We start from the raw sequence: 23249 nt of genomic DNA, 5'->3' as shown, positions 1-23249 counted from the left end.
ATATCAGATACTAGGCCTAGTTTGGATGCAGTTAATTGCATGAAGAAATTTAATTTGCATCAAGGCTGCGGGGAACCATTTAGTAGACCTTATTTTAAGGTACATGCTGTGACAAGTTATTTTGTAACAACCCATGATTTGCCGGGATGACGGTGAGGGGAGTGTCATTATCAACTATAGGTGCATTACAGTACATTTACAGTTACATTCTGTAGTGGTTTCTATTTTTTGCACAGACATAATTGTACATATCTGTGCATATTCTGTTCTCAGCTGCCTTAATTTTAAAAATATGGCCCGCAGGCTACTTTTGGTTCACCAGAATTTTTTTTTTTTTTTTTTTTCCCCGCAGCCCTCCGACATTGTTTAAGCGAGCATTATTTTTCTTACAGCCTTCACAAGTATGAGCCTGACTACATAAAATATAAACTTTTTTTTTCATTTTAAAATTAATACAATAAATATCGCATGAATCTCTTAAAAAAACAATATAAATTGTAAAAAATCTTTTTTTTTTTTTTTTTTTTTTCCCCATTCAAATGTTCTGCGGGCCACCAACGGTGCACAAGTAGAAGTTGTCTAGTCTAGTCTGGCAAATAAACTTTATGAGTTACACAAAAGGTTCGTCCAAACCGCAGATTGCTAGCATTTGTAGTTTTCGTGTTATTAATGTTTGTAATGAGGGAAAGACTTTATGGACATTCTGTACATCGAAACAAAAATTGTATTGTCAATAGCAAAATTTTGTATACCTGATTTATTTAATGTTAGTAATTTTACTTAATGTTACATTTGACATCTTGCAAAACAACGACAAACAAATCAATAGGAAAAAAAAAAGTGAATGTAAATGGTTACAGTATGTGTTTGATACAGTACAGCCCACAATTTAGTTGAGTAAATAATTAGCCTTTAGTTTTAAAAAGACTGAAAACCACTGTGAGTCTCTAATGTCGTATGTTCATAATTGCTCGTCAAATTAGGTGCTAACTCCCATTGCAGCAAACTTTCAGAGGGCACTTTTTTTTTGTCTCTGCATCATAGAGCTACATCTTTCCGCGGTGACTGAAATATTCCTTACGGTACAATATTTGTTTACAATATAGTTTTTTTTTTTTTTTTTTTGGCTCAGTTAAGATAATATGAGTCAAGGCTGTTGGACCAACTGGAGCGACTGAGGTTAACAGATATACTCACAAGAGTCTTCAGCCACAGCAGACCGAGGTAGCAGCGACATTAGGACATCACTTTCGACTCCCACCCAACGAAGAGGTAATGTTAATATATTATGGTTCTACATTTAAACAGAAGGTACCGCGAAAGGCAAGGAGTGCAATGCATGCACTACTACATTGACACTGCGTGAAGTCACTTTTTTTCCCCCCTCAATTGATAGTCTGCGCCATGTATGCAGTACACCCAAAACATTGTTTAAACAGTATTGTTCGCCATTGTTTTGTTTTAAAGGACTTAATTTTGTGCAAGTGGCTGCGTTTAGTGCGTTGATTTTAATTCATGCATATTATCCTTCATCAGACATTACAAACTACATCGCAATTTTTTGGGTGTTACAATATGGCAAGGTTCGTGCAGAAAGTAATGACTTTTTTAAAGCTAGTAGCGTAAATCAATTATCATTAGTATGTTGACTGCCATGATCCAGACAATGTTTATAAATATTGTTGTACTTGGGCCATGGCCTAACTTAATCTACAGGTCTGCCAAATCCGCGTACATTTTTTTTCTCGTTCTTCGCACATACGTCATGTTGGAGATACTGCAGACGGTATTGGCGCTGGATTAGCATGGTATCTTACGGAAATTTGAATATTTGAAAAGTAAAAATGCTAAATTGTGCGGTAAGTATATGGTTTCCAGAATCACAGTATAAGATCGAAGGGGTACAAAATAAAGTATTATAGTTCCCCCAAAAATGAGGATCTAGCTCAAATTTGGTTCCATGCATGTAAACGCAAAGACAAAATAAATTTGAACAGTGGTAAATGACAGCACATGTTACTAAAGTTAAACACAATAAATTTATATTTAAGATAAAGCTTTTAGATATAATTATGTTTAATTGCTAAGTAATTTATAAACAATAGCCCCTTTACCATTAGTTAGGATTTGAATTTTATAGGCCTAACCAATCATCATTGGTGTTTTCAACGTATTACTTATTGAACATAACTTATATAGCTAGCTGTATTATATATGTTGATGGTTACTTGTATATCTTTAAGAACTATCCTAGCATATTTATAATCATGCTGCAATTTTTAAGTTTAGAAACATGCTTTACTCACACTAATTTGTTTCACTAGTTGCAATATACTAAAGATATGCAAAAATTAAAAATATTAAAGATGGCTGCTAGCATATAGTGGATACAAAAAACTCTCCTTTTACACATCTCAGGTATGTCATTCCAGATAAAAGCTAATTTTTTAAGCAAAAATTAGTGTGTTAAATAATACAACACTTTTAAAAACAAATTTCTGCTTAACTTGAACAAAGAAATAAGTTTTAAAAACTTTGAAAAAATTAAAAGGAAAAATTGCTAAGTAGGCTACACAAACTGTAAAAAGTAATAAAGTATCCATGGGAGGTATTCAGTCCATAGACCCATTTATTTCTGGTCAGTGTGAATTGAATCAAAACAATAGGGCTTTCACATCACTTTGAAATTAATACAGTAAATGCAAATAAAATAAATATCACACAAACAAAATAGTATTGATACAACTGGAAATTCAAAGTAAAAAAATTGGAATAATCAATTTCATCCTCATGCTGCATAATTACACCATTATTTTTTGTTGAAAGTATTTCTGCAACATAAATTAAGTATAAACAGTGAACTGGCCTACATGTCATATTTAATGTGTATTTAAATTTAGTACCTATTTTAATTTTAAATGTGATCTTCGGTAACGCAAAACAAAGAATAACTGTGGTCCTAAATGACATTTCCACATGCGTAGATGACTACCTACAAGCTACCTACCAATGGCAAGTCCATTGTGAATCATGACTAGGTATGTATAACTTTTATCTAGTATTCATATTTTAATTGTTATGTATCCAGTAATTTGTAAATTATTGCCTATTAAAAGTAAAGTAAAAATGCAGCATGAAATTGTAATTTAAAAATGTAAATTGTTTTTTTCTTCTCACTGCACCTGCAATCTCAGCAAACAATCTTCAGCTTTTGCAAGAAACCCTTGATGTAGGCAGGGTATACTCATGTTATCTTTTCCCCACGACGGAGCCATCTGATGTGCATTTGGGGTATCTGGGTTCTATGCTGATAGTCTGCTTCGCTCAAGCAACCTGTGTGGAAGGACTCACAGACCCTACTGAATTAGCTACTCAGGGCATACTGTTGCCCACATTGGGAACGAGATTTGTAGCACTCTAGCAAAGGCATGCCCAGATCGTAGCATCAGGCATGCTTTCGATGTTACTAAAGTTATTTACACGTGGGCTCTTTAGGCATCCCACGCGCCTTGCTCATTCATGTTCTCAGAACTTGGTTACACAAAAAAAAAGCCTCAGAAGAACATATTTATTAACATGTTTTATTACTAAATGTAAAAAGAAAACGCCTAGAGTAATGGGTGTGAAAAATAAATAAAGGCAAAGTTCTCGGGTCGCGGCTTTTCCGTAAATAAAATAATAAAATTCGAAAAATACTTTTTTCAGACACTTATTATGTTCCTGAAAATTTTGTTTCTAAATTTATTGCTACTGGTTTCTGAAAAATCACAGTTTATAGGTTATATTACAACACCTGTGCATTGACACGGCCGCCGAAATTTTTTGCTTTCTCGAGTGAGTTCATGTGTTTATGTTTCGGAGAACTGAAGTAAAATATTGAGAATGGTCGATTAGGTTAAAACGAACATTTGACAATGTAACAAATTTGTAATATTTATACCGAACATGCACAAACGCTTCATCTGAACTGAATCTTGTGAATGTTAGGTTTGCTGATCCTACGATACTTCATGTATAAGAATATTAAATAATAATAATAATAATGGCTGCATCAACACATAGGTATTGCAATCTAAGCTATACACTGTGATTTTTTTTAGAAACTAGTAGGAATATCAAGATGCTGGTTTGAGGGTAAATAAAGGAACGTCTCTATAGTGCTCCAAAAAAAAGAATTTTCGAAATATTATTAATTTCCGGAAAAGCTGTGACGTACCTAATAAAATTACCGAAATAAAGGGAGACGAGGTGTACCTACTCGGTAAAAGATAAAGGTTATGTTATGACTCCATTGTTCTGTTCCACGTGTGTTCTTAAAACACTAATCACACCAAGGATTTGAGATATAATTAACGATCCTCATCACAAAATTGTAACACATTTTTCTGGAAACACAATGAGATGTACGCAATGCAAATTATACTATGAAACAACAAAATATTGTTTAATTGTTAACTTGCTATTTTTATCTGAGTAGCAAAAATCAATACGTATAAATATATGTTTGGAACATACACATACGACGCATCAATTTTTACAAGTAGGCAAGTTTCAATAATTCACTTTAAAAAAGAGATAAAATGCTACAGGTAGACAGGTATGCCCTTCGCTCGCACTCTTGGAATCAATGTGATACAAGTTTGGGAAGTGGAAATGTCACCTTTGAAAGTGGGTTCACTAAAATTGTACCATTTTGCTCGTCTAATTTTTTTTTTATTTTTAAAAAAGTCTGAAATTTCACAAATATGAATAATAAAAAAACACTATCACGATTTTTTGGATTCTTTTATTTTTTTAAGACCTTCAACTATATTCGGAAATGCAAGTTTTACATATACATAGATTTAAGGATAGATTTGGGATTTGATTCAAAGTTAATTTTTCAGTTGGAAGTCGTAAAAAAAAATGTTCTACTTCATGGATCCTATAGTAAAAACGACTTTCATAGGCCTCACCTTCACAAAAGCCACCCTTGAACATAAAAACCAGTAGTTAACTTTCTTACTTTACTTTAACTGTAATTTATCGTGCCAGTCTAATTTGACTTGAGTTCTATAAAAAAAATTACAAACGATTGATATACCGTAAACCGTAGGCAGAGGTGATTTTGGTACAGTTTTTAAAGTTGTTTGAACACACCCAGGAAATTATCAATTGTTTCTTAATATCGATTACTGAAAATAGTTCTTCCATCCTTCTTCTACACATGTTCATGTATTAGCTATAGGTATTAATTATTTTTTTCAGTTGCCAAAAAAATGGAGTTATAAATTTGTCACAATTTCACCCCACAGCACGGAGTGACTTTATGACAGTATTTATTCGCAATGGAAATACATAGGAAAAATGAGATTGGACCAAAGTAGCCCCACAATATATTTTCTTTAAGAAAAAGTACAATTATTTAATATATTCAATTATATATATTCACTCTATTTATTTGACACTTTTTTTTTAATTCAAACAAACTGGGTTTTTATTTCAAACACTGAAAAAGATACTAATGACAGTATGATATCTGCAATGTTTTATTTTACATCAGTTCCTTCACTTTGCAAAGACCTTGGCTGCCAACCTTCTTGGGTTCACTTATATGTTGTACAATTTCTTTTACCGAGTACTCAATTTCGTCACATTTCTGTGGCCATTTCCAATACATGCCACTCTTTGTCATGGCACTTATCATGTATCTCTCATTCTTCACATTTGTTATCTGGCCAGGGTATAGTTCACCCTCAAAATTTACGATAACATATTTACCTGCTAGCAAATTTACACCTGTGACAACAGCTGAAGGGTTTTCGGGAGGAAAATCCAAGTTGGACTCCTCATCTTCCGACAAATTCAGACTGCTGTCAGAATCATGGAGGTAGAAAGCTCCACTGCTATCACTTTCGTCTTCGTCGTCAGGCTCCACAACTTCACGAGTGTACTTTCTTGTAGGTTGTATAGATATGTTGTTGTTTTTTTCCTTCTTTTTCCAGATGTACTGGGTGCATCAGTCATCATCAGATTGCTAACAGCAGCAGTGTCATTCAAATCAGCCGATCCAATGCTCTTGCCTGGTGGAACATTCAACTTCTTTAGTCGTTTGATAGTTCTCTCTGGTGTTGTTTTTTCTCTTTTTTTCTGAAGATGTTGAATGAAGGTGTCTCCGATGATGTTACTTATGCCTGCTAAATCATTCTGCAGGATTGCAGAAGGTAGCTTCCTGAGAACTTGAGATATGTCAAGGGGGTATATGCCTGTTTTCTGGAAACCAGCCCGCAAATTTTGTGCTGTTCCAGTTTCAAGGGCAGCCATCATTTTTTTTTTTTTAGGAGCATCGGAAATTGATCCTTTGGAATTGATGTGCAGCGACTTTCTGCAACACTCTCCTTCCACTCAGAAAGAACTTTCTGCCAGTGGCTCTTCATCGGCCGAAATAATGCCACATCTAATGGCTGAAGTAGATGTGAATGTGTGGAGTTTGGGGGAAGTGCAATAAACTTGATGTTGTTTGCCTCACATAATCGCAGATTTTCCAAATTGATTGTGAACTCAAGTTGCCTCCAATAATCGCTTAAGTGCCTTCTTGTTGTTTAAGGATTGGCAGCATCAAAGATACAAACCAGTCCTCAAAAGACTGTTGGTCGAACCATCCCAACTTTGTTCTATTGTATCGTGCACCATGTGGACCATTTTCTGTCCACGTCGTCCACAACTTATCAGCTTTATAATTTATGTACAGAGGCGCCACCTCACCTACTGCATTACCACACACCATAATTGAAGTGCAGGCTTTCGAGGCATTTCTTATTTGCTCTGGGTATTTAGTTCCTCGTCGCGTTATCACTTTTGTGCTGCATAGATCATCGACTAAGTTTGTTTCGTCGAAGTGCCATATGTTCTGTGGAGGAATGCCATACAATTCACATGCAAGATTTTCAAAGAACATGTTGATCACCTCTTCGTCATTAGCAGCTCTTGCATAACATAAATTTTTCGAGGTTCGTTGTGACAGGACAGCACAGTGCCGTTTCATTTACGCATCCCCCCAGTCCCGTCCTGGAAGATTGTTCGTAAAGCATTTTACTCGTCTTCTTGTCCTATCTAGGTATAATTTCACAACACATCTGAGGTCGAAAGTTGTGACTGGAAATCCGCACATCGACATGGCGATTTTATGTCCAACAAACATACGTCCCTCTTCCTGTGTGAATACAGGTTGTCCACCTGGCATGTTTGTAGCCAGCCCCTTTGTTCTCAGCCAGAAAGTGTTTTTGGGGATGTTGTATCTGAAAAGAAGCATCGTAACATTGGGGATTAAAATTTAGCACAATTAACAAACTGGTCTCACCTTGAGAGTGATTAATCATAAATGAATACCTACCTTTGTGAAGCCTGTCTCAGTGACAGTTTTTTTTCTTTTAACTAAATTCACAGCCTCTTCCAGGTGTTCATTGGTGTAGTTTCTGTAGGGTCGAGCACCCAGTTTCCTTTTATACGACCTCGGCATTCGTACCAGCACCCTGTAACAACAAACACCTGTGGTTAATTATGATTTATGGTAGGTAAAAACTAAGAGGGACTGAAGGAAATATTCCAAAGGCCTTACAAAGGCCTTGTAGTGTGTTTACTTTTAAGAGATAAATCCTGTAACGAATAAGAGATAAATAATTAAACAAATACCTATTTCATTTACCAGTTTAATGTTTTATTTGGAGATCTTAATTCCTCGGGAATGGATTTTATTTATTAAATTTAATATTTCAATAATTGTTATAGGTACTAGATACAGGATGTGTGTGATGGTTATCTATAAATTGCAATCATATCTTTGAAATGAGTCATTTTAGTTTTTTTAAAAATTTTAATGACCAAAATGTTAATTTATTCAATATTCATAAGGAATAATAATTAAATAATATTTAAATAGCAAGATTTGTGTTAAATGTTATTAATCCTACAAATATAATAGCTTTATCAATAACAATTTCCGTGGGGTTACTTTGGGACAAGCAGATGGTGTCACAAAGTACCCCCACAAACCTACAACATTTTGTAAAAATTCCTTCTAATTCAAAAATAATCATACAGATCTTAATCTCTTTACATGTAATCACTCACAAGACATTAATTTTCAACAAATAATACCTGTTGAATGCTCCGCGTAAGTGATTCGGTCTCCACAGATGAAATTATTCAGCATACGAACCAGCAGCAGTCATACAACTATTCTAAAGACTATTCACTTTGAAATGGCTAACATTCCAATGCGAGCCGGTAGAGGTTCGCGGATCAGCCACTAGATAGCATTACATGTGTCGCTATCTGACACGCCCGGACTCGATCTACCAACGTAAATAATCGATCTGCGAGACCTCGAAAACCATTCTGTCTCAAAATAACGAGTAACCCCACTTGGCCACTTTGTCCACTAATTACAAAGTCACCCCCGCTTACGGTAGGTATTTTTATTTCCTCTGATATTCAACTAGTAAACTAAAATTTATAATTTTTTAAAACTAATAGTCATAAAAAAAACTTAAAAATGGTTTTAAAAATCGTTAATGGTTATCTTTGTGAAAACCAAATGACATACATATGAAATTTATTTTAATAAACACTTTGAAATTTACGTGAACACAACTTAGTACATATTCCCCTAAGCGAGCTAAACAGAGTATCTCCAGAGTGACGTCACAAATTGTTAGAGACAGGGATAGATGCGCAACAGCACACTATTATAGTTTCACTATGTACTTTGGCCAGTGTTTGGGTTTGATGTGGGGTTGTAAATATTTGTGTAATGGATTGGGACTAGACTTACATTTGACCGTTAAAACATCGGTGGCGCATATTTATACCTTGGATTTAACACAATGGCGAAAAAAATTATAGTGTGAAATGTTAACTTCTTGGAGGCATGTTATTCGTCAGTCTGTTAGTCGCATTCGCACAGCTGCTAGAACGCGCACCTGCAGACATGTAATTGACGTACGTATTGTGAAAGATAGATAATAAGTACTTAATATTAGTTCCAATTGCACATTTGCGTTGTTGGTTTGCATGTTATCTCTCGCAGAAAATGTTCAAGAAGATTGTGTGACAGATAAAGGCGCTGTTAACAGTTTCTACGATGTGAAGGACATGCTAGTTTATTTTTATTTAGAAACCGTAAGCTATGAAACTTAAGTCAGATTAGGAGCACTCAGGTATGCTATATAATACGTTCTTTAAATACTTATTTTAAATACTTATTAGTGGGCCATACTGCCACTCATAAATAGTAAAACTTTATTGTGTGACCTATTTGAAGGAAAGTATTTTTCTTAAATATAAAGAAGCGTTTTGTGCCGGAAAAAATAATATGAAAAGAGGGTAACCCTTTGTTCTACAGGGAAGAAATAAGTGCCGTCAAGCGGAGATGCAGGAGGCTGCATGCTAGGGCAGAGAAGCTGGGAGGGGAAGGGCTAAAAGCAGAGATGCAGGAGTTGGAAGAAGGAACTGGGGAAAAAGACAAAGGAAGCAAGGGATGCCTAGATGGAAAGGCTGATGGATGAAGGTGTAATTGGGCGGATTTGTATCGCTATGTCAGAAGAGTAAAGGGGAAAGACGGGCAAGAGTGTGTGGGGAATCTGGAAAAGGCAAAATTCTTACAGAAGCAATACCTGTCTGTTTTTGTGTAGGGAGAGGTATAGAGGAGGTGATATGGGAGGGAGGTAGGCAGGCAGGCCAAAGGTGGAGGAAGGCGGCTGGTCCTGATGGGATAGGCAACAGGAGGGAAGGAGGTCTGTAGATACTTGCAAGTACTATACACGCAGTCACCGGAGGAGGGACAGCTGCCGAGGCAATGGTAGGAGACAGTGGATTATAGGCCTGTCAGCTGTTTGTCGAGTAAAGGGAAGGAGATGGAAAAACTGATGATAGTGAGGTATATTGTAGGAAAAATTGGAGAGCTGGAATGGATGGATGAGAGGCAACACGGCTTCAGGAAGGGTTTCTCGTGAGAGACGCAGATGGCTGGACTGCTAAAGGACTTGGTGGAGGCAGCGGATGAGGGCAAAATGAAACATGTCGTCATCTCCCGTTTCACTCTGAATAGCAAAAAGAAAAAAGAAAAAGTAATGTGATGCTAATTTCTTCCCGATGTGTTGGTCTTATGTTTGTTTAGCAATATTCATCATTACATTATGGCATTTTTACGATTTTCGCGAGGCAATATTTTCAAGCTATTAAACAAATGTTTAGCATATTACATATTAGCCTTTATGCAGCTACAATTTGTTTTGCAATTGAGTTTTGCAATCCAGTTTTGTAATCCAGTTTTTCAATCCTGTTATTCAGCAATAGACACCCACTCCATAAACTAATCTGAGAAAAAAATACACAGCAAGAAACTGTGTACAAAGAATAAGGTAAATGTTAGACTTCATTGTTTTTATCTTGTTTCAGAAATTTTTATTCAACATATGTTTCTATACATGTATTTGTTATTTTTTGTAATATTTATTACATAAAATTTGTCAATATTTTGAAAGAGAACCCCTTTTTCAATTTTTTATGTTCGAATGCAGGTTTTGAAAGCAGTTTTTTCAAATGTTAGTCACTTTTAAAACTGGAATGTTACTTTTTCAATATTTTATTATATGTAAGCTATAATAAAACAGGGTTTAAATAATAAAAATGTGACAAACATGCTTGCCTGTCTCAAAATGACCACAACTAAGGTCAGTAGAATTAAAATAAAAATTTCTTTGGAAGTTTAACTAAAAATGCATTTTATCACCCTCATGTTTGTGGCCAGGTGGCTGCAAGCCAATTGTGCCTTTAACACTCCAGTAAGCCAACTATTATGCCGTTAAGCAAGTCAGTGGCAGCTTACTTGCTTAACATAACCTAACCTTACAATTAGAAATGTGTCACACAGAGCCTTGGCTGGGATTTGAACCCAGGCAGCTGAATCCCGCACAGATTTGTGAAAATGCCTTATCTCGAATCAGGATACAATAACAAATTACTTACTTACTCAGACACTAATTTTACAATGCTAACATGATGTTGATAACCAACTTTACCGGATTTTTAATTAAAAAAAAAACTTGAAAGATGTTTGAAAGGCACTTTAAAAAAAATTGTTTAGGTTAGGCATTTAAAGAAAATAGCAAATACTTCACATTGATTATTTGGATAATTTTTAAAGGGAGAGATTTCTCTAAAAAAAAAAAAATTAATCCCAAAATGCTTTTTATTTTACTTCGTGAAATGTTTTTCAATCATTCTCTTAAGAGGATGTTGTGATACTTAAAGTAGTTTACCAGTAATTAGTTCACAGTTTTAATGGCAGTTAGGTTAAATATTTAAAATAACTGTTAGGTTTTGAGAATGAGTCAGTTCGGTGAAATAAATTAAAATATAATAGTGTGAACAGTTGGTTAGTTTAAGGATATATAAGTATATATGTATATATTTTTAAATGGTTTGGATGTTGGATGGTTGGTTAGGTTAGTGAAATAGTTTGAACAGTTAGGAATTACCAATGTAAAATGTAGCTAACTTAACCTAACAACCATTTTTACTATTTGATTGTACTTTTAATATAGCTAACCAACTAACTGTTCTTGTTCAGTGGGGATACAGAAATTTTTTTTCAGGGGGGAGGGTGGATTAAAAAAATTAGAGAGAAAAAAATTGACACTGTATTCAAAAAAATTTGAAATTTAGTTTGTTTTTCATGTTGCAGTTGAGCATTGCACAGACAAAGTTCAAGCCCTGTCTGTTTCCCTTGGGTTGGATGGTATTGTTTGGCCTGATCAAGACATCGCCACTTGAAGATAAGACTTGGTCGAAGGAAGAAAAGAAACAACAGGCAAACACTCGAAAGATGATCAGGGAAGCGGATTGTTTGTTTGAAGAGAACAAGTATGCTGAGGCTTACAAGTTGCTGGTTTCAATGAAGGTGAAATTACTTCTTCTTACAGCTTTACATATTCATTATAGGTAGAGACCGGAAAAAATTTGCGGATTTATTTCGCGATAAGCTGAAATGCAAATAGTTGTAGGCCTACCTGTATGCAACTTCTGATATTGGTTCACTGTTAACCTGGAGGAGTGTGGTCCAATTATAGGCCCTCAGTCGAAGCAGTATCGAATCACGAGTCTCCCAATTGAGACGCCTCACAAGTCAGCAGCCAATGAACAGGTGACGTTTGCCCGAGTGTGCACAGGATCGTGGAGTCTATCCTGGAGGTCATTGAATATGCAAATTTTTCCAGTCCCTAATTATTGGTTATAGTATGATATTGAAAATTATAAAGGAACGAGGAAAAATCAAATTGTAGTAATGTTTGTACTGTACAAGAATTTTTTGACATAAGCTTTAAAAAATGTTAAGTGTTTTTAGCTTAAATTTGTGTAGTTGGCTTAAGTCCGTACATTTCTTGCTTGTGCGGGACCATCAGGCATCCCGAAACATTGGCTCCCATACTAGTGCTTGTGGCTGAAATAAACTGCGACCAACACAACATACCATTAGTCAGTTTGTAGTAGGGTTCAATCATATAGGTAAAATACTTTTAATACTCAAAAATATAGGATAACAGTAGAGTACAATATTGGCAAATTTATATCTGCTGTTGAAAATCTACTTTTAACTCATCCTTTCTAGAGTTAAAAGAGTTTCTGGAACGGGTAGAAAAATTGGGGAAATACTACTGAATGTGGGTAGTAAGATGGTGCACTGTATTGATATCAACATCATTGTTTTTTATTTTTTATTTTATTTTACTTTTTATATAGGGCCATGCATTTTTCGCACAAAGATTTTGAGACTAGCTGAGTGTTCAAATACTGTAGCAGCGTTTGTGTTTGTTTCGTGATTAGTTTGTCTTTCTCTTACATGTGTACTGTCGACCCATAAATAATAGCCTTTCAGTCCGGAAGAAAACGGGTCCTGAAAGGCCCGGCCGAATGAGACAATAGCTTCTCTTTCAGACTGCCGTCAATTAAAAGGAAGAAACATGTGGCGCGGGCATACCTTATTGCATTTTAATGAGCTTTCAGATTTTTTTCACGATAAGTACATATGGCCATGTGTATATTTTTTGAACATTTTGAATATAATGTAAGTTGTAATAAGTTTATATGTGACGTGTCCACTTTTATGGTCTAAAAAAAGTGTAAAATTTTATGCAAATAAATTCGCCCATTGGTTTTTCAAGCCAATCACCCAGGAGGGTTTGAAACCATCTGTGTAGATGAAGAAACGGGTTCCTTTATGTATGTAACTTTTTAGATCCGCTTGCAATTGGGCTTCCACCTTCCCTCGCCTTTAAGATTTCGCCATGGGTCCATCGCACTTGTCACAACACCTTTTCCTCCATTCCATTCCACTCCACTCCCGCCCATTTTGTCACCAGGAATGAGTGCCTCCCACTTTCTGTTTGTCTCCATTGCCTTTGTACCACAGTTGGCTGATTTAAACCACAATGGTTTAAAACACCATTACACCATGGTTTAAACCAATTAGTTTTTATAAAAAATAAAATAAAATAATGTATTTTTAAATACAATATCTGAATTTTTTTAATGAAAGGTTTAATTCCACTCTAATATCAACATAAGTTTGGTCATTAACGTTTTGTGTAATTTAAAGGAACAAAATGTTATATAATACATAATCAAGATCTTATTTAAATTATCTGAATAAGTGGTAAATCATTCCCGGCTAAATACATCTCTAAAATTAAAAAAATATTAAATATTTAATTCCTATTCTGTGGGAAATGCCCGACTACCATAAATCCCCATTCTGTAAGAAATGCCCATTCTACGGAGAATCCTCTTCCTGTAGGGAAATACCTTTTCTGTGGTTAAGTCTCAGTCAGAGGTGCTGATTTCCTGGACTTCAGTTCTTTGATGTAATAACTTTTCATTTATAAATGGTGAGAACCCAAGTAACTAAAGTGATTAAAAAAAACCTGGTTTGAACCTAAAAAAACTGGTTTGAACAAAAAAAGTTTTTTTTTGTAACTCTGTTCTGTATGTACCTTCCTCTATGCAGTCCGTTTCCTATCTTTCCCCAGCCTCCCTCGCCCTTCATCACGTTAAAAAATTTTCCGGCCTCTACGCCCCTCCACCTCTCCCGAAACGTCCTCCATCATTGCACTGCGGTGTGTTTCCGAAGGACTCGGACGACGTGGAAGTGCTCTGGCGCATCTGCCGAGCGCTGTTCAGCATGTCCAAGCAGACGGACGACAAGGAGCTGAAGAAGAAGCATGTGTTCGAAGCGTTCGAGACGGCACAGAAGGCCTTGGAGCTGGACGACAACCACTATGCGGCACACAAGTGGTACGCCATTCTGGTCGACGTCAGGATGTCGTACGACGGGATCAGGGCGCGAGTCAACCACCTGATGATCATGAAGAAGCACATGCTGGTGAGCGTCTGCGTGCGACCAGAGTCGAGTCAGGTTTACAACCGGGCCGGTGGCCGCCAACCAGTGGGGATTGGAATGCAAACAAGATTACACATTCTAGCAAAAACTTTAAATTTTAACTTCATTTTTCGATGGATAGGTTGTCTACAGGTTACGGAAGTCCCAAAAAAGTAATGGAACTGGAGGACACTGGGTAAGAAAGTTACAAAAAAAAATCCAGTGGAGGTTTTATTTTGGTAATCCTGTTTTGGGTTCGCAGTCCCATTTAAGTAAGTTGTCCTTTAGAAGTTAAAGATTTTAAAAAATTCCCAACCCCTTTACTCTCATTCATCATCATCATCATCATCATCATCATAATCATCAATATTGAAACTTTTAGAATTTGGAGACAATTTTGGATCCTTTCTCAGAGCATCAACATACTGAATACCCTTGGATAAAATCTGCAATAATTTTACACAATTTTAATAGTGAAAAAGATATATATATATATATATATATGTATGTGTGTGTGTGTGTATGTGTGTATGTATGTATGTATGTATGTATGTATGTATGTATGTATGTATGTATGTATGTATGTATGTATGTATGTATGTATGTATGTATGTATGTATGTATGTATGTATGTATGTATGTATGTATGTATGTATGTATGTATGTATGTATGTATGTATGTATGTATGTATGTATGTATGTATGTATGTATGTATGTATGTATGTATGTATGTATGTATGTATGTATGTATGTATGTATGTATGTATGTATGTATGTATGTATGTATGTATGTATGTATGTATGTATGTATGTATGTATGTATGTATGTATGTATGTATGTATGTATGTATGTATGTATGTATGTATGTATGTATGTATGTATGTATGTATGTATGTATGTATGTATGTATGTATGTATGTATGTATGTATGTATGTATGTATGTATGTATGTATGTATGTATGTATGTATGTATGTATGTATGTATGTATGTATGTATGTATGTATGTATGTATGTATGTATGTATGTATGTATGTATGTATGTATGTATGTATGTATGTATGTATGTATGTATGTATGTATGTATGTATGTATGTATGTATGTATGTATGTATGTATGTATGTATGTATGTATGTATGTATGTATGTATGTATGTATGTATGTATGTATGTATGTATGTATGTATGTATGTATGTATGTATGTATGTATGTATGTATGTATGTATGTATGTATGTATGTATGTATGTATGTATGTATGTATGTATGTATGTATGTATGTATGTATGTATGTATGTATGTATGTATGTATGTATGTATGTATGTATGTATGTATGTATGTATGTATGTATGTATGTATGTATGTATGTATGTATGTATGTATGTATGTATGTATGTATGTATGTATGTATGTATGTATGTATGTATGTATGTATGTATGTATGTATGTATGTATGTATGTATGTATGTATGTATGTATGTATGTATGCATGCATGCATGCATGCATGCATGTATGTATGTATGTATGTAATTATGTATGTATGCATGCATGCATGCATGCATGCATGCATGCATGTATGTATGTATGTATGTATGTATGTATAATTTTCCTGCTTAGCTTACAAGTAATCTTATGACTGAAAGTAAGGACTACAGTTTTTTGTTATTATTCATAGTAATTTATTTTTCTTGTTTGTTATAGAGAGCAATAGAATTGAACCCAGAGGATGCTACAACACTATACATGTTAGGCTTCTGGCAAGTATTACTATTTCATCAAACAAAAATCAATTAAACAAATGTAAATCATGATTGTAAAGTACATAAGTTTCAGAATGTTAGACGTATTAAATTTTTACTTGTAAAGTGAAATCTCGTTACAGTGTACCTAAAAACCCTCAGTTTTGGTTTTTAGTAATATTACTTTGTACTTAACAGTTCTTAATGTAATTTAAACCCTCTTGTAGGGATCAGATATTATATACGTATTCAAAAGTGAGAAATCCTTCCTAAGAGAGTTAATTTTTTATGAGGTTTACTGAACTCTTGTGTAATTTGTAATTTCATACTTTATGCAGTTATGTAAATTCATTCTTCATACTAGCAAAGTGAGAGCAATTGCACATGTCAGAACATGAATCATGATTTTTCAAAGAACTAATTTGAAAAATAAAAATAAAAAGTTTTTAGTTTTTACATGTGCTCTTGATGATGATGTGTCCATTTCTTTTTATGCTGTATGAAATATGTTTACCAGACTATAGCTTGTGAGAAATTTTAAATCAAAAGTTGAGTTGCAGTTACCTAAAATTGTGTTCGAATCTAATCACATCTCTTAGCGTGACAGAGAACACATATTAGCTATACCAGTGTTCACTATTTGGTTTCAAAAGGTACAAAACCATTCAGTACTTAGATATTTGAAATGTTATTCAGGAAGTTTGGTGTCGTACAAGGTGTACCTACCCTTTTCTTGCAGTCACTAGATACGTGACAATTATTTAAGTTTTAAAAATACCACAAGTTCCTTGGAGTTAATAGAATAATGTGTTTGCTAGGTGTTTCAGCATTGCTGACTTGCCGTGGTACCAGCGTAAGATAGCTAGTGCTGTTTTTTCTGATCCACCTACATCCACCTATGAGGAGGCACTGCAGTATTTTCTGAGAGCTGAAGAAAAGGATCCTAACTTTTACAGGTTTTCTTTCCTTCTTCCGTTCTTTTTTTAAAGTGAAAACTTCTAGTGGGAAGGTTTAGATAGGGAGTAAATTCATGTAAGTCGTCATCGACCTGGTCACGTGACGTGTTAACGATAACACTATATCTGTTCCTATTAGTATAACTTATTGCGCTTTTAAATCTTAAGTATATGATTACTGTGCAGTAAAAAGTGAGTATAAAATATATTAATATTCTCATATAGATATATAGTTTGTATAACGAAGAAAACTGAGTCTTTGTAGCAATATAACCTAAAACTTAAGAAAATCATTATTTATTTTTTTAATACCTACTATTACTATGTAATGCGTATTTTATAGTAATTTAGGAGTTATTTTACTAACGTGATAAAACAAATTTGTTGAGTGATAATATTGTTTCGTAAAAATTGCCAAAAAGTTTTCACTTCTGTCGGTAGTCCTCATGACTGCTTTGAAACTTTTTATTTTATTTTAAACAGGATTTCCAGCATAAGAAATTATAAGGAAAACCTTGAATAGCCAGGAAATTTCAAATATTGGGAAAAATTAGGCCTTAATCAGGAAAATATTTGTTGTGTTTATAAATTTTAATGAGATTGTTAGACAGTGGCTCATTTCATTATTGCTATCCCATTAACTGTGCCATGCATATTGTATTTGGGTCCAGTCATTGTTGAAATGCCAGTGTGCTGAGTATTTTTGAGCAGAGTTGTATTTTATAGCAGGTAAGGTTGAATTCTGTCTGTGATGGTGCAACAACACTTAAAGTGCATAGGTTCCGGTTTTTTTTTTGTTACTGTGTAAACAGTTATCTCACCGCATTGAAGAAGTAGAATCCTAGCAGTTTCAGGAAGTATTAAAAATTGATTGGTTACATCAACGGAAATATTCTAAGCTGGGCAGGATCCCAGTCTTTCTCAAATAACCAAGAACGTAATCATGTTTTTTTTCCCTTCCCATTTCCAGATTTTATTCTGGTAGTATGCCTCTCCATGTGCCAAACTTGTTGGCAAAATATTTTCAAAAAAGGCATTGCACTTTAACCTAATTCAGTACATGCATGCAGTCAAATACACACTATTTTCAGCTGTTAAAACTTAAATTATTAATGGTGGTGTAAACAATGTTCACAGGCCCAATCATAAACAAGTATTTAAAACGTACATCGAATATAAAAAAAAATTCTGGAAAAATATAACCACAACTTTTATGGGGAAAATTCCCCCCCCCCCCCCCTCCAACACCACGCCTTCCTTTTATTACAACACCAATATAGTGAGCCATTAGGTGGTAAAGATAGGCAAAATGTAGTACATACGTATTTTGTTATTTAGTTCGGTTGTTGATAAAATTTGTGTGTTTCTGTGAAGTTCCACTTTTTCAGAAAGGTTTTCTGTAAATTACCAGAAAGTTTTCCCAAAAATACTTTGCTGAAAAATTAACATGTATAATTATGACCAACCAAACAAAATAAAGGCATTATAAACAAATAATTATAATAATTTCAAAAATATTTACTTTTTTTACTATTTAAGAAATGAAATTTAATGAGAGTTACGTACTTTTATTGTATTGTCACATCGTAGCAGCATTGAGCATTTTCTATCAATTACTTTTTTTAATTTTGTTTCCAGTCAGAATCTATTGATGCTGGGAAAAACGTATTTGAGGATGAAGAATTTGGAAAAAGCTAGCCACTATTTAAAGTTGGCTGCAGCATATCCGCTGAACACAGAAGATGATGCTCAGGTAAGTTAGTAAGAATGTCAAATTACTTATTTGGTTGTCGGAATCATCTGTTAGAAAACCTGATGGAAGTGCACAGTAGAATAGTAGGGGAATAATTAAGGCAAGCCCTCAAACAGGTTCCTGAATTTTACTAAATTATTATGGATTTTTACAACTGCAATTTCCGTCATACCTGCACATGTCATCATTCGTACAACAAATATTGTACATGGCGGAGAAAAACAGCATAGCTTTTCTTTTGTTTAGGCGCGTTTATAAATAAAACTTTACCATAGATGTAGACAACCCAGTACAAGGTGGCACTAATTTGAATAAGGCGCAGAACTCTAGCAGTGAAGTACATAACTATGGTCGACTGCATACGATTTCTGTTAAGCGCTGCTGTAATTGATTGTAGTTGAAGGTAATTTGAAATATGTGAGTAGCAAAATAGTCTATTATTCCTTTATTGCTTTTGTTTCGAAATTTTCTTAACCATTTTGTTGTGTTGATTTTGTATAATTTCTAGGACTCGGCAATAAAAACTAGAATTAAACTCAAGACAGCCCTTGTTACGATGGACAAAAAAATGTAAGGCGTAAGACGAACTTATATTTAATTTAAAAAATTATAAAAAATTTAATTGCGAAATATACTCTCTCTTGCATGACTTAATAGGTGAACATATTTTTGAAATGAAACTTCTTTGGGCGCGATGAGAGTAGAATTTCAAGGTCAAATTTCAATGCAACGTTTTTGTGAAACATTGTTGTGAAACATTTCTGATGCGAAAAGGACAGAGAATAGGTACTTGGCCAAAGATATATATATATATATATATATATATATATATATATATATATATATATATATATATATATATATATATATATATATATATATATAGAGAGAGAGAGAGAGAGAGAGAGAGAGAGCACTGTGCTATATACGTTGCTGGGCTTGTTTTCATTCTACTCTTTGTGTGATGATTCGTCCCCGCACAAAAAAAAAAACGAATAGAACTGAGAGAGATAAATTTTATACTTGCTACCTTGTGCAATCATGTTGCTCTGTGTTCAATCAGCAGCATAGTGTGTGCTGTTGAGACAGTCCTTGCATTTCTCGTATAGATAACACTGCCTGTTGCACCCCCGTTCCTCTTTGTTCAACCAACAGTGTAGTGAGCGCTGTTGACAGTTCCTGCAGTCCCTGCATAGATAGCGCCAGCTGTTATGAATTTCACATTTTGTTCAGAGATTTGTCGTGGTCCAAATGGCAGAATTTTTTGAAGAAACAGTAACACCCACAGTTTTTCATCATGTTGTATTTCAACAGCGAGTAATATTATTTGTTAATTAATCATTATTGATTGATAATTAATTATTGATATCCTGAGCAGTTATTTTGAAGTGAGTAATAATTCATGTTTATTTAGAAAATTGTTTTCTTTGTCTCTTTCGTTTTACCCCTGACTATATACTTAGGAAGTGAGATTTAAATAGTCAAAGAAGTTTCACTTCTATTGCATGTTCCAAGTTACATGTGTCCTTTTTTTTATTAATTTTTTTTATCTAGTTTTGTTTACCATTTTAATTAATTTCTCCTATTTAAAGTTTTAAATAAATCGCTTCAGTTTTTTTTTAAATAGTTATAAGATGTATCACTTAAAATTACTCAAAGTAACTATTATCTGTGAATATTAAAATGAAAGGACTGTACGTGTAATATTGTTTTCATTTCACACATTTAAGTTGCAATGTATATATTTTTTTAATGTAAATATTGAGTTTATTTCCATGTTTTATTTCAGGCAAACAAGGAAGCTACTGAACTGTTGAAGAAAATCAAGGTGTAAGAAAGTTAACAGTGTAGGTAATCCAACAACACACAGGGTAACACACACACACATGCACACACACACACACACACACACACACAACCTCACAACCTCAATACTTCCAGTTTCTGTATTTTGCTGGAATTCTTAGGGCTCGATATCGCTGCCAATGGATATTTCATCTTCTTGTCATTACTATTATATAAAAATTACACAGTAAACATAAATTATATAAAAAAATTATATTTACGTGTTTACTTTTACACCTTGAAAATAATGTTTTATAGATATCTGGTGAGAAAATTTGTGACAAGAAATGCAAGAGTGCTATAAAAAAATTTTTTAGGAAAATTTATTAATAGTAGTGATGAGAAAATGGATGTGTGAGACCAACCCTATTGTGCAATATACATAGCCTCATTTTTTATGTTAGACACTAATTTAACGTTTTTTTTTGTTCTATTGGTATTTTGCGGATCATAGAACAGGGTTTTTACTGTGTGTTATTTACTGTGTGTTAAAGCATAATTTTTTTTACTCTTGCTGTATAAAAAAAAATTCACTCCTGTATGGGTTAATGCAATGGATAGTACACAAAGAACGGATATAGGTAAATAACAAACCAAATAATACTTTTTTAATAGTGTAGATTGAGTTCAAAGCATATGTATTTACAGCATTGCTAAGTTACAATGTGTTTTTATAAAAAAATTTATCGCCTTTAAGTCAGGGTATCTGTGAACACACAGAAAATTCACAGAAGTATCATTTTGAAACGCCTTGAAATTGTGGAATATTTCCGCTGTTGTGCTATCTCATGGCTGTAAGAATAATTGTTTTATAGTATACTGTTTACATTGTTTTTACATTTTTTTTTTCTTTGTGATATATTTAGGATTTTTGTTGGGAAACCTAATTTGTCATGATATGTGATGAAAAATTGAGCAATTGGTTTGATGTATGTACGTGTCCAGCTACAATTTATTTGAGTTAACACGTAAATAATTAACACCTTATAACTGTGGTTTTTAGGCATGACAATGTTTTCTTTTAATATGTTTTGCTAAGAGCAAATTATTTCAACTGTTACCTTGCCTTGATAGTGAATGGTATGTGTTGTAACTGTTTTATAATTTTTTAACTTTGTGTCAAAGAATCAAATTTATATTGAATATATTTTTTATTAAAAAAAAAAAAATTACCTTTACCTTTGGTTACACATTATTCTGATTCATTTCAATCTTTTTTTTTTATTACTGAACCTACTAAAATAAGGATTTATTTAAAGTAAAAAACAGTTGAATTTAATGACCACAGCTCCCTGGAAATGTAAACTGTTGTATAATGACTTTTTTTTCCCAATGGTTGGTTTATCATTGAATATTCATTTCATATTGCAATGTAAAAAAAAAGTCATTTGGATCCTCTTTGTAATTGGGATGGAGTGAATTGGTGCGGTATGCCGAACTTGCATTCCAAAAGACCCAAGTTTAATCCCTGCTCTGCCATCTAGCTTTTCGTTTCACTCGTGGCAAGTTCTGGGATGGTTCCTTGTAGGCGCTGGCCAATCTCTTCCTTATGGTCTATTTCATACGTTACCATCTGTCAACTTCATTGGCGATTAGATGGCTAAAGCACAACCAAATTAAATATTTGTATTGGAATAGGGAATAGCTGTTAGTAGTTCCTACTGTGCTATATGAGGGGCTTCCGTAATAACGTGTGTAGGTTCATCCTAGCATAAAGGAAACTGCAAAAAAATATTTATATATATATATATATATATATATATATATATATATATATATATAAATATTTATATATATATAAATATTTATATATATATATAAATATTTATATATATATATATATATATATATATATATATATATAATCTTTCTATTTTTAAGTCCACAAATGGCTTGTACTGTGTTCTCATCAACCAATCTTTAACACATGCTTCTGAGGTGGCACTGATTTTAGTAGAGCTACATTGATTAAAACATGTATATGCAATTAATAAAACTTGGGGTTCTGTAGCCATTACTATTATGCAGGTTTGGCTGGTTTAAACCAAGTGGTTTTTATATATAAAAAAAATATTTTTTTTAAATAAGATTTTTTTTATGAAATGTCTAATGTTTGATCATTGTTCCTTATAATTTACAGGAACAAAAAATTACAATTATCAAGATCTTACCTATTTCAAATATCTGAATAAGATGTAAATCATACCCAGTTAAATACTCCTCTAAAGTTAAAAATATTAAATAGTTGATTTTCTATGGAAATCCCAGACTGAACTGTAAATCCTTATTCTGTGGGAAGCACTCATTCTATGGAGAAACATCCTGTAAGGAAATACGCTTTTCTGTGGTTAAGTCTTAGATGTACAGATTTGCTGGACTTCAGTTCTTTGATGTATTTTCTGGTTCAACATGAGTGGCAGAAAGCAGGATGTTGTATGGCTTTCATTTGAACATGGTGAGAACCAAAATAACTAACGTAATAAAAAAAGGATTGGTTTAAACAAAAAAAAACACAGGTTTTTTCCAACCTTGCTGTTA

The 23249-nt window shown here is 33.7% G+C and overlaps 1 protein-coding gene across 4 annotated transcripts; it reads left to right on the top strand.

Moving 5' to 3' along the window:
- The first annotated feature begins 1139 nt into the window (after positions 1-1139).
- LOC134539937 (regulator of microtubule dynamics protein 1-like) lies at positions 1140-21889 on the top strand. Of its 4 annotated transcripts, none has more exons than XM_063382301.1 (7): positions 1140-1272; positions 11726-11941; positions 14168-14419; positions 16120-16175; positions 16976-17113; positions 18752-18866; positions 20656-21889. In XM_063382301.1, the coding sequence occupies exons 2-7, from the start codon at positions 11777-11779 to the stop codon at positions 20698-20700; spliced, it is 771 nt and encodes a 256-aa protein (XP_063238371.1). In that variant the 5' UTR covers positions 1140-1272; positions 11726-11776; the 3' UTR covers positions 20701-21889. The 4 variants fall into 4 exon arrangements, with proteins under 4 accessions (XP_063238371.1, XP_063238373.1, XP_063238375.1 ...); XM_063382303.1 differs by lacking the exon at positions 1140-1272 and adding an exon at positions 8698-8979; XM_063382305.1 differs by lacking the exon at positions 1140-1272 and adding an exon at positions 8714-9197.
- Positions 21890-23249: the final 1360 nt, after the last annotated feature.

This window comes from Bacillus rossius, chromosome 16 (assembly GCF_032445375.1).
Source record: "Bacillus rossius redtenbacheri isolate Brsri chromosome 16, Brsri_v3, whole genome shotgun sequence".
Taxonomy (NCBI): domain Eukaryota; kingdom Metazoa; phylum Arthropoda; class Insecta; order Phasmatodea; family Bacillidae; genus Bacillus; species Bacillus rossius.
This window is presented reverse-complemented; position numbering and strand designations above follow the sequence as displayed.

Coding starts and splice junctions, on each gene's coding strand:
- LOC134539937 (XM_063382303.1), top strand. CDS start 8,890: ATGTTAACTTCTTGGAGGCATGTTATTCGTCAGTCTGTTAGTCGCATT. Junction 16,176..16,975: donor CTATACATGTTAGGCTTCTG/GCAAGTATTACT, acceptor TGTGTTTGCTAG/GTGTTTCAGCATTGCTGACT. Junction 17,114..18,751: donor AAGGATCCTAACTTTTACAG/GTTTTCTTTCCT, acceptor TTTTGTTTCCAG/TCAGAATCTATTGATGCTGG.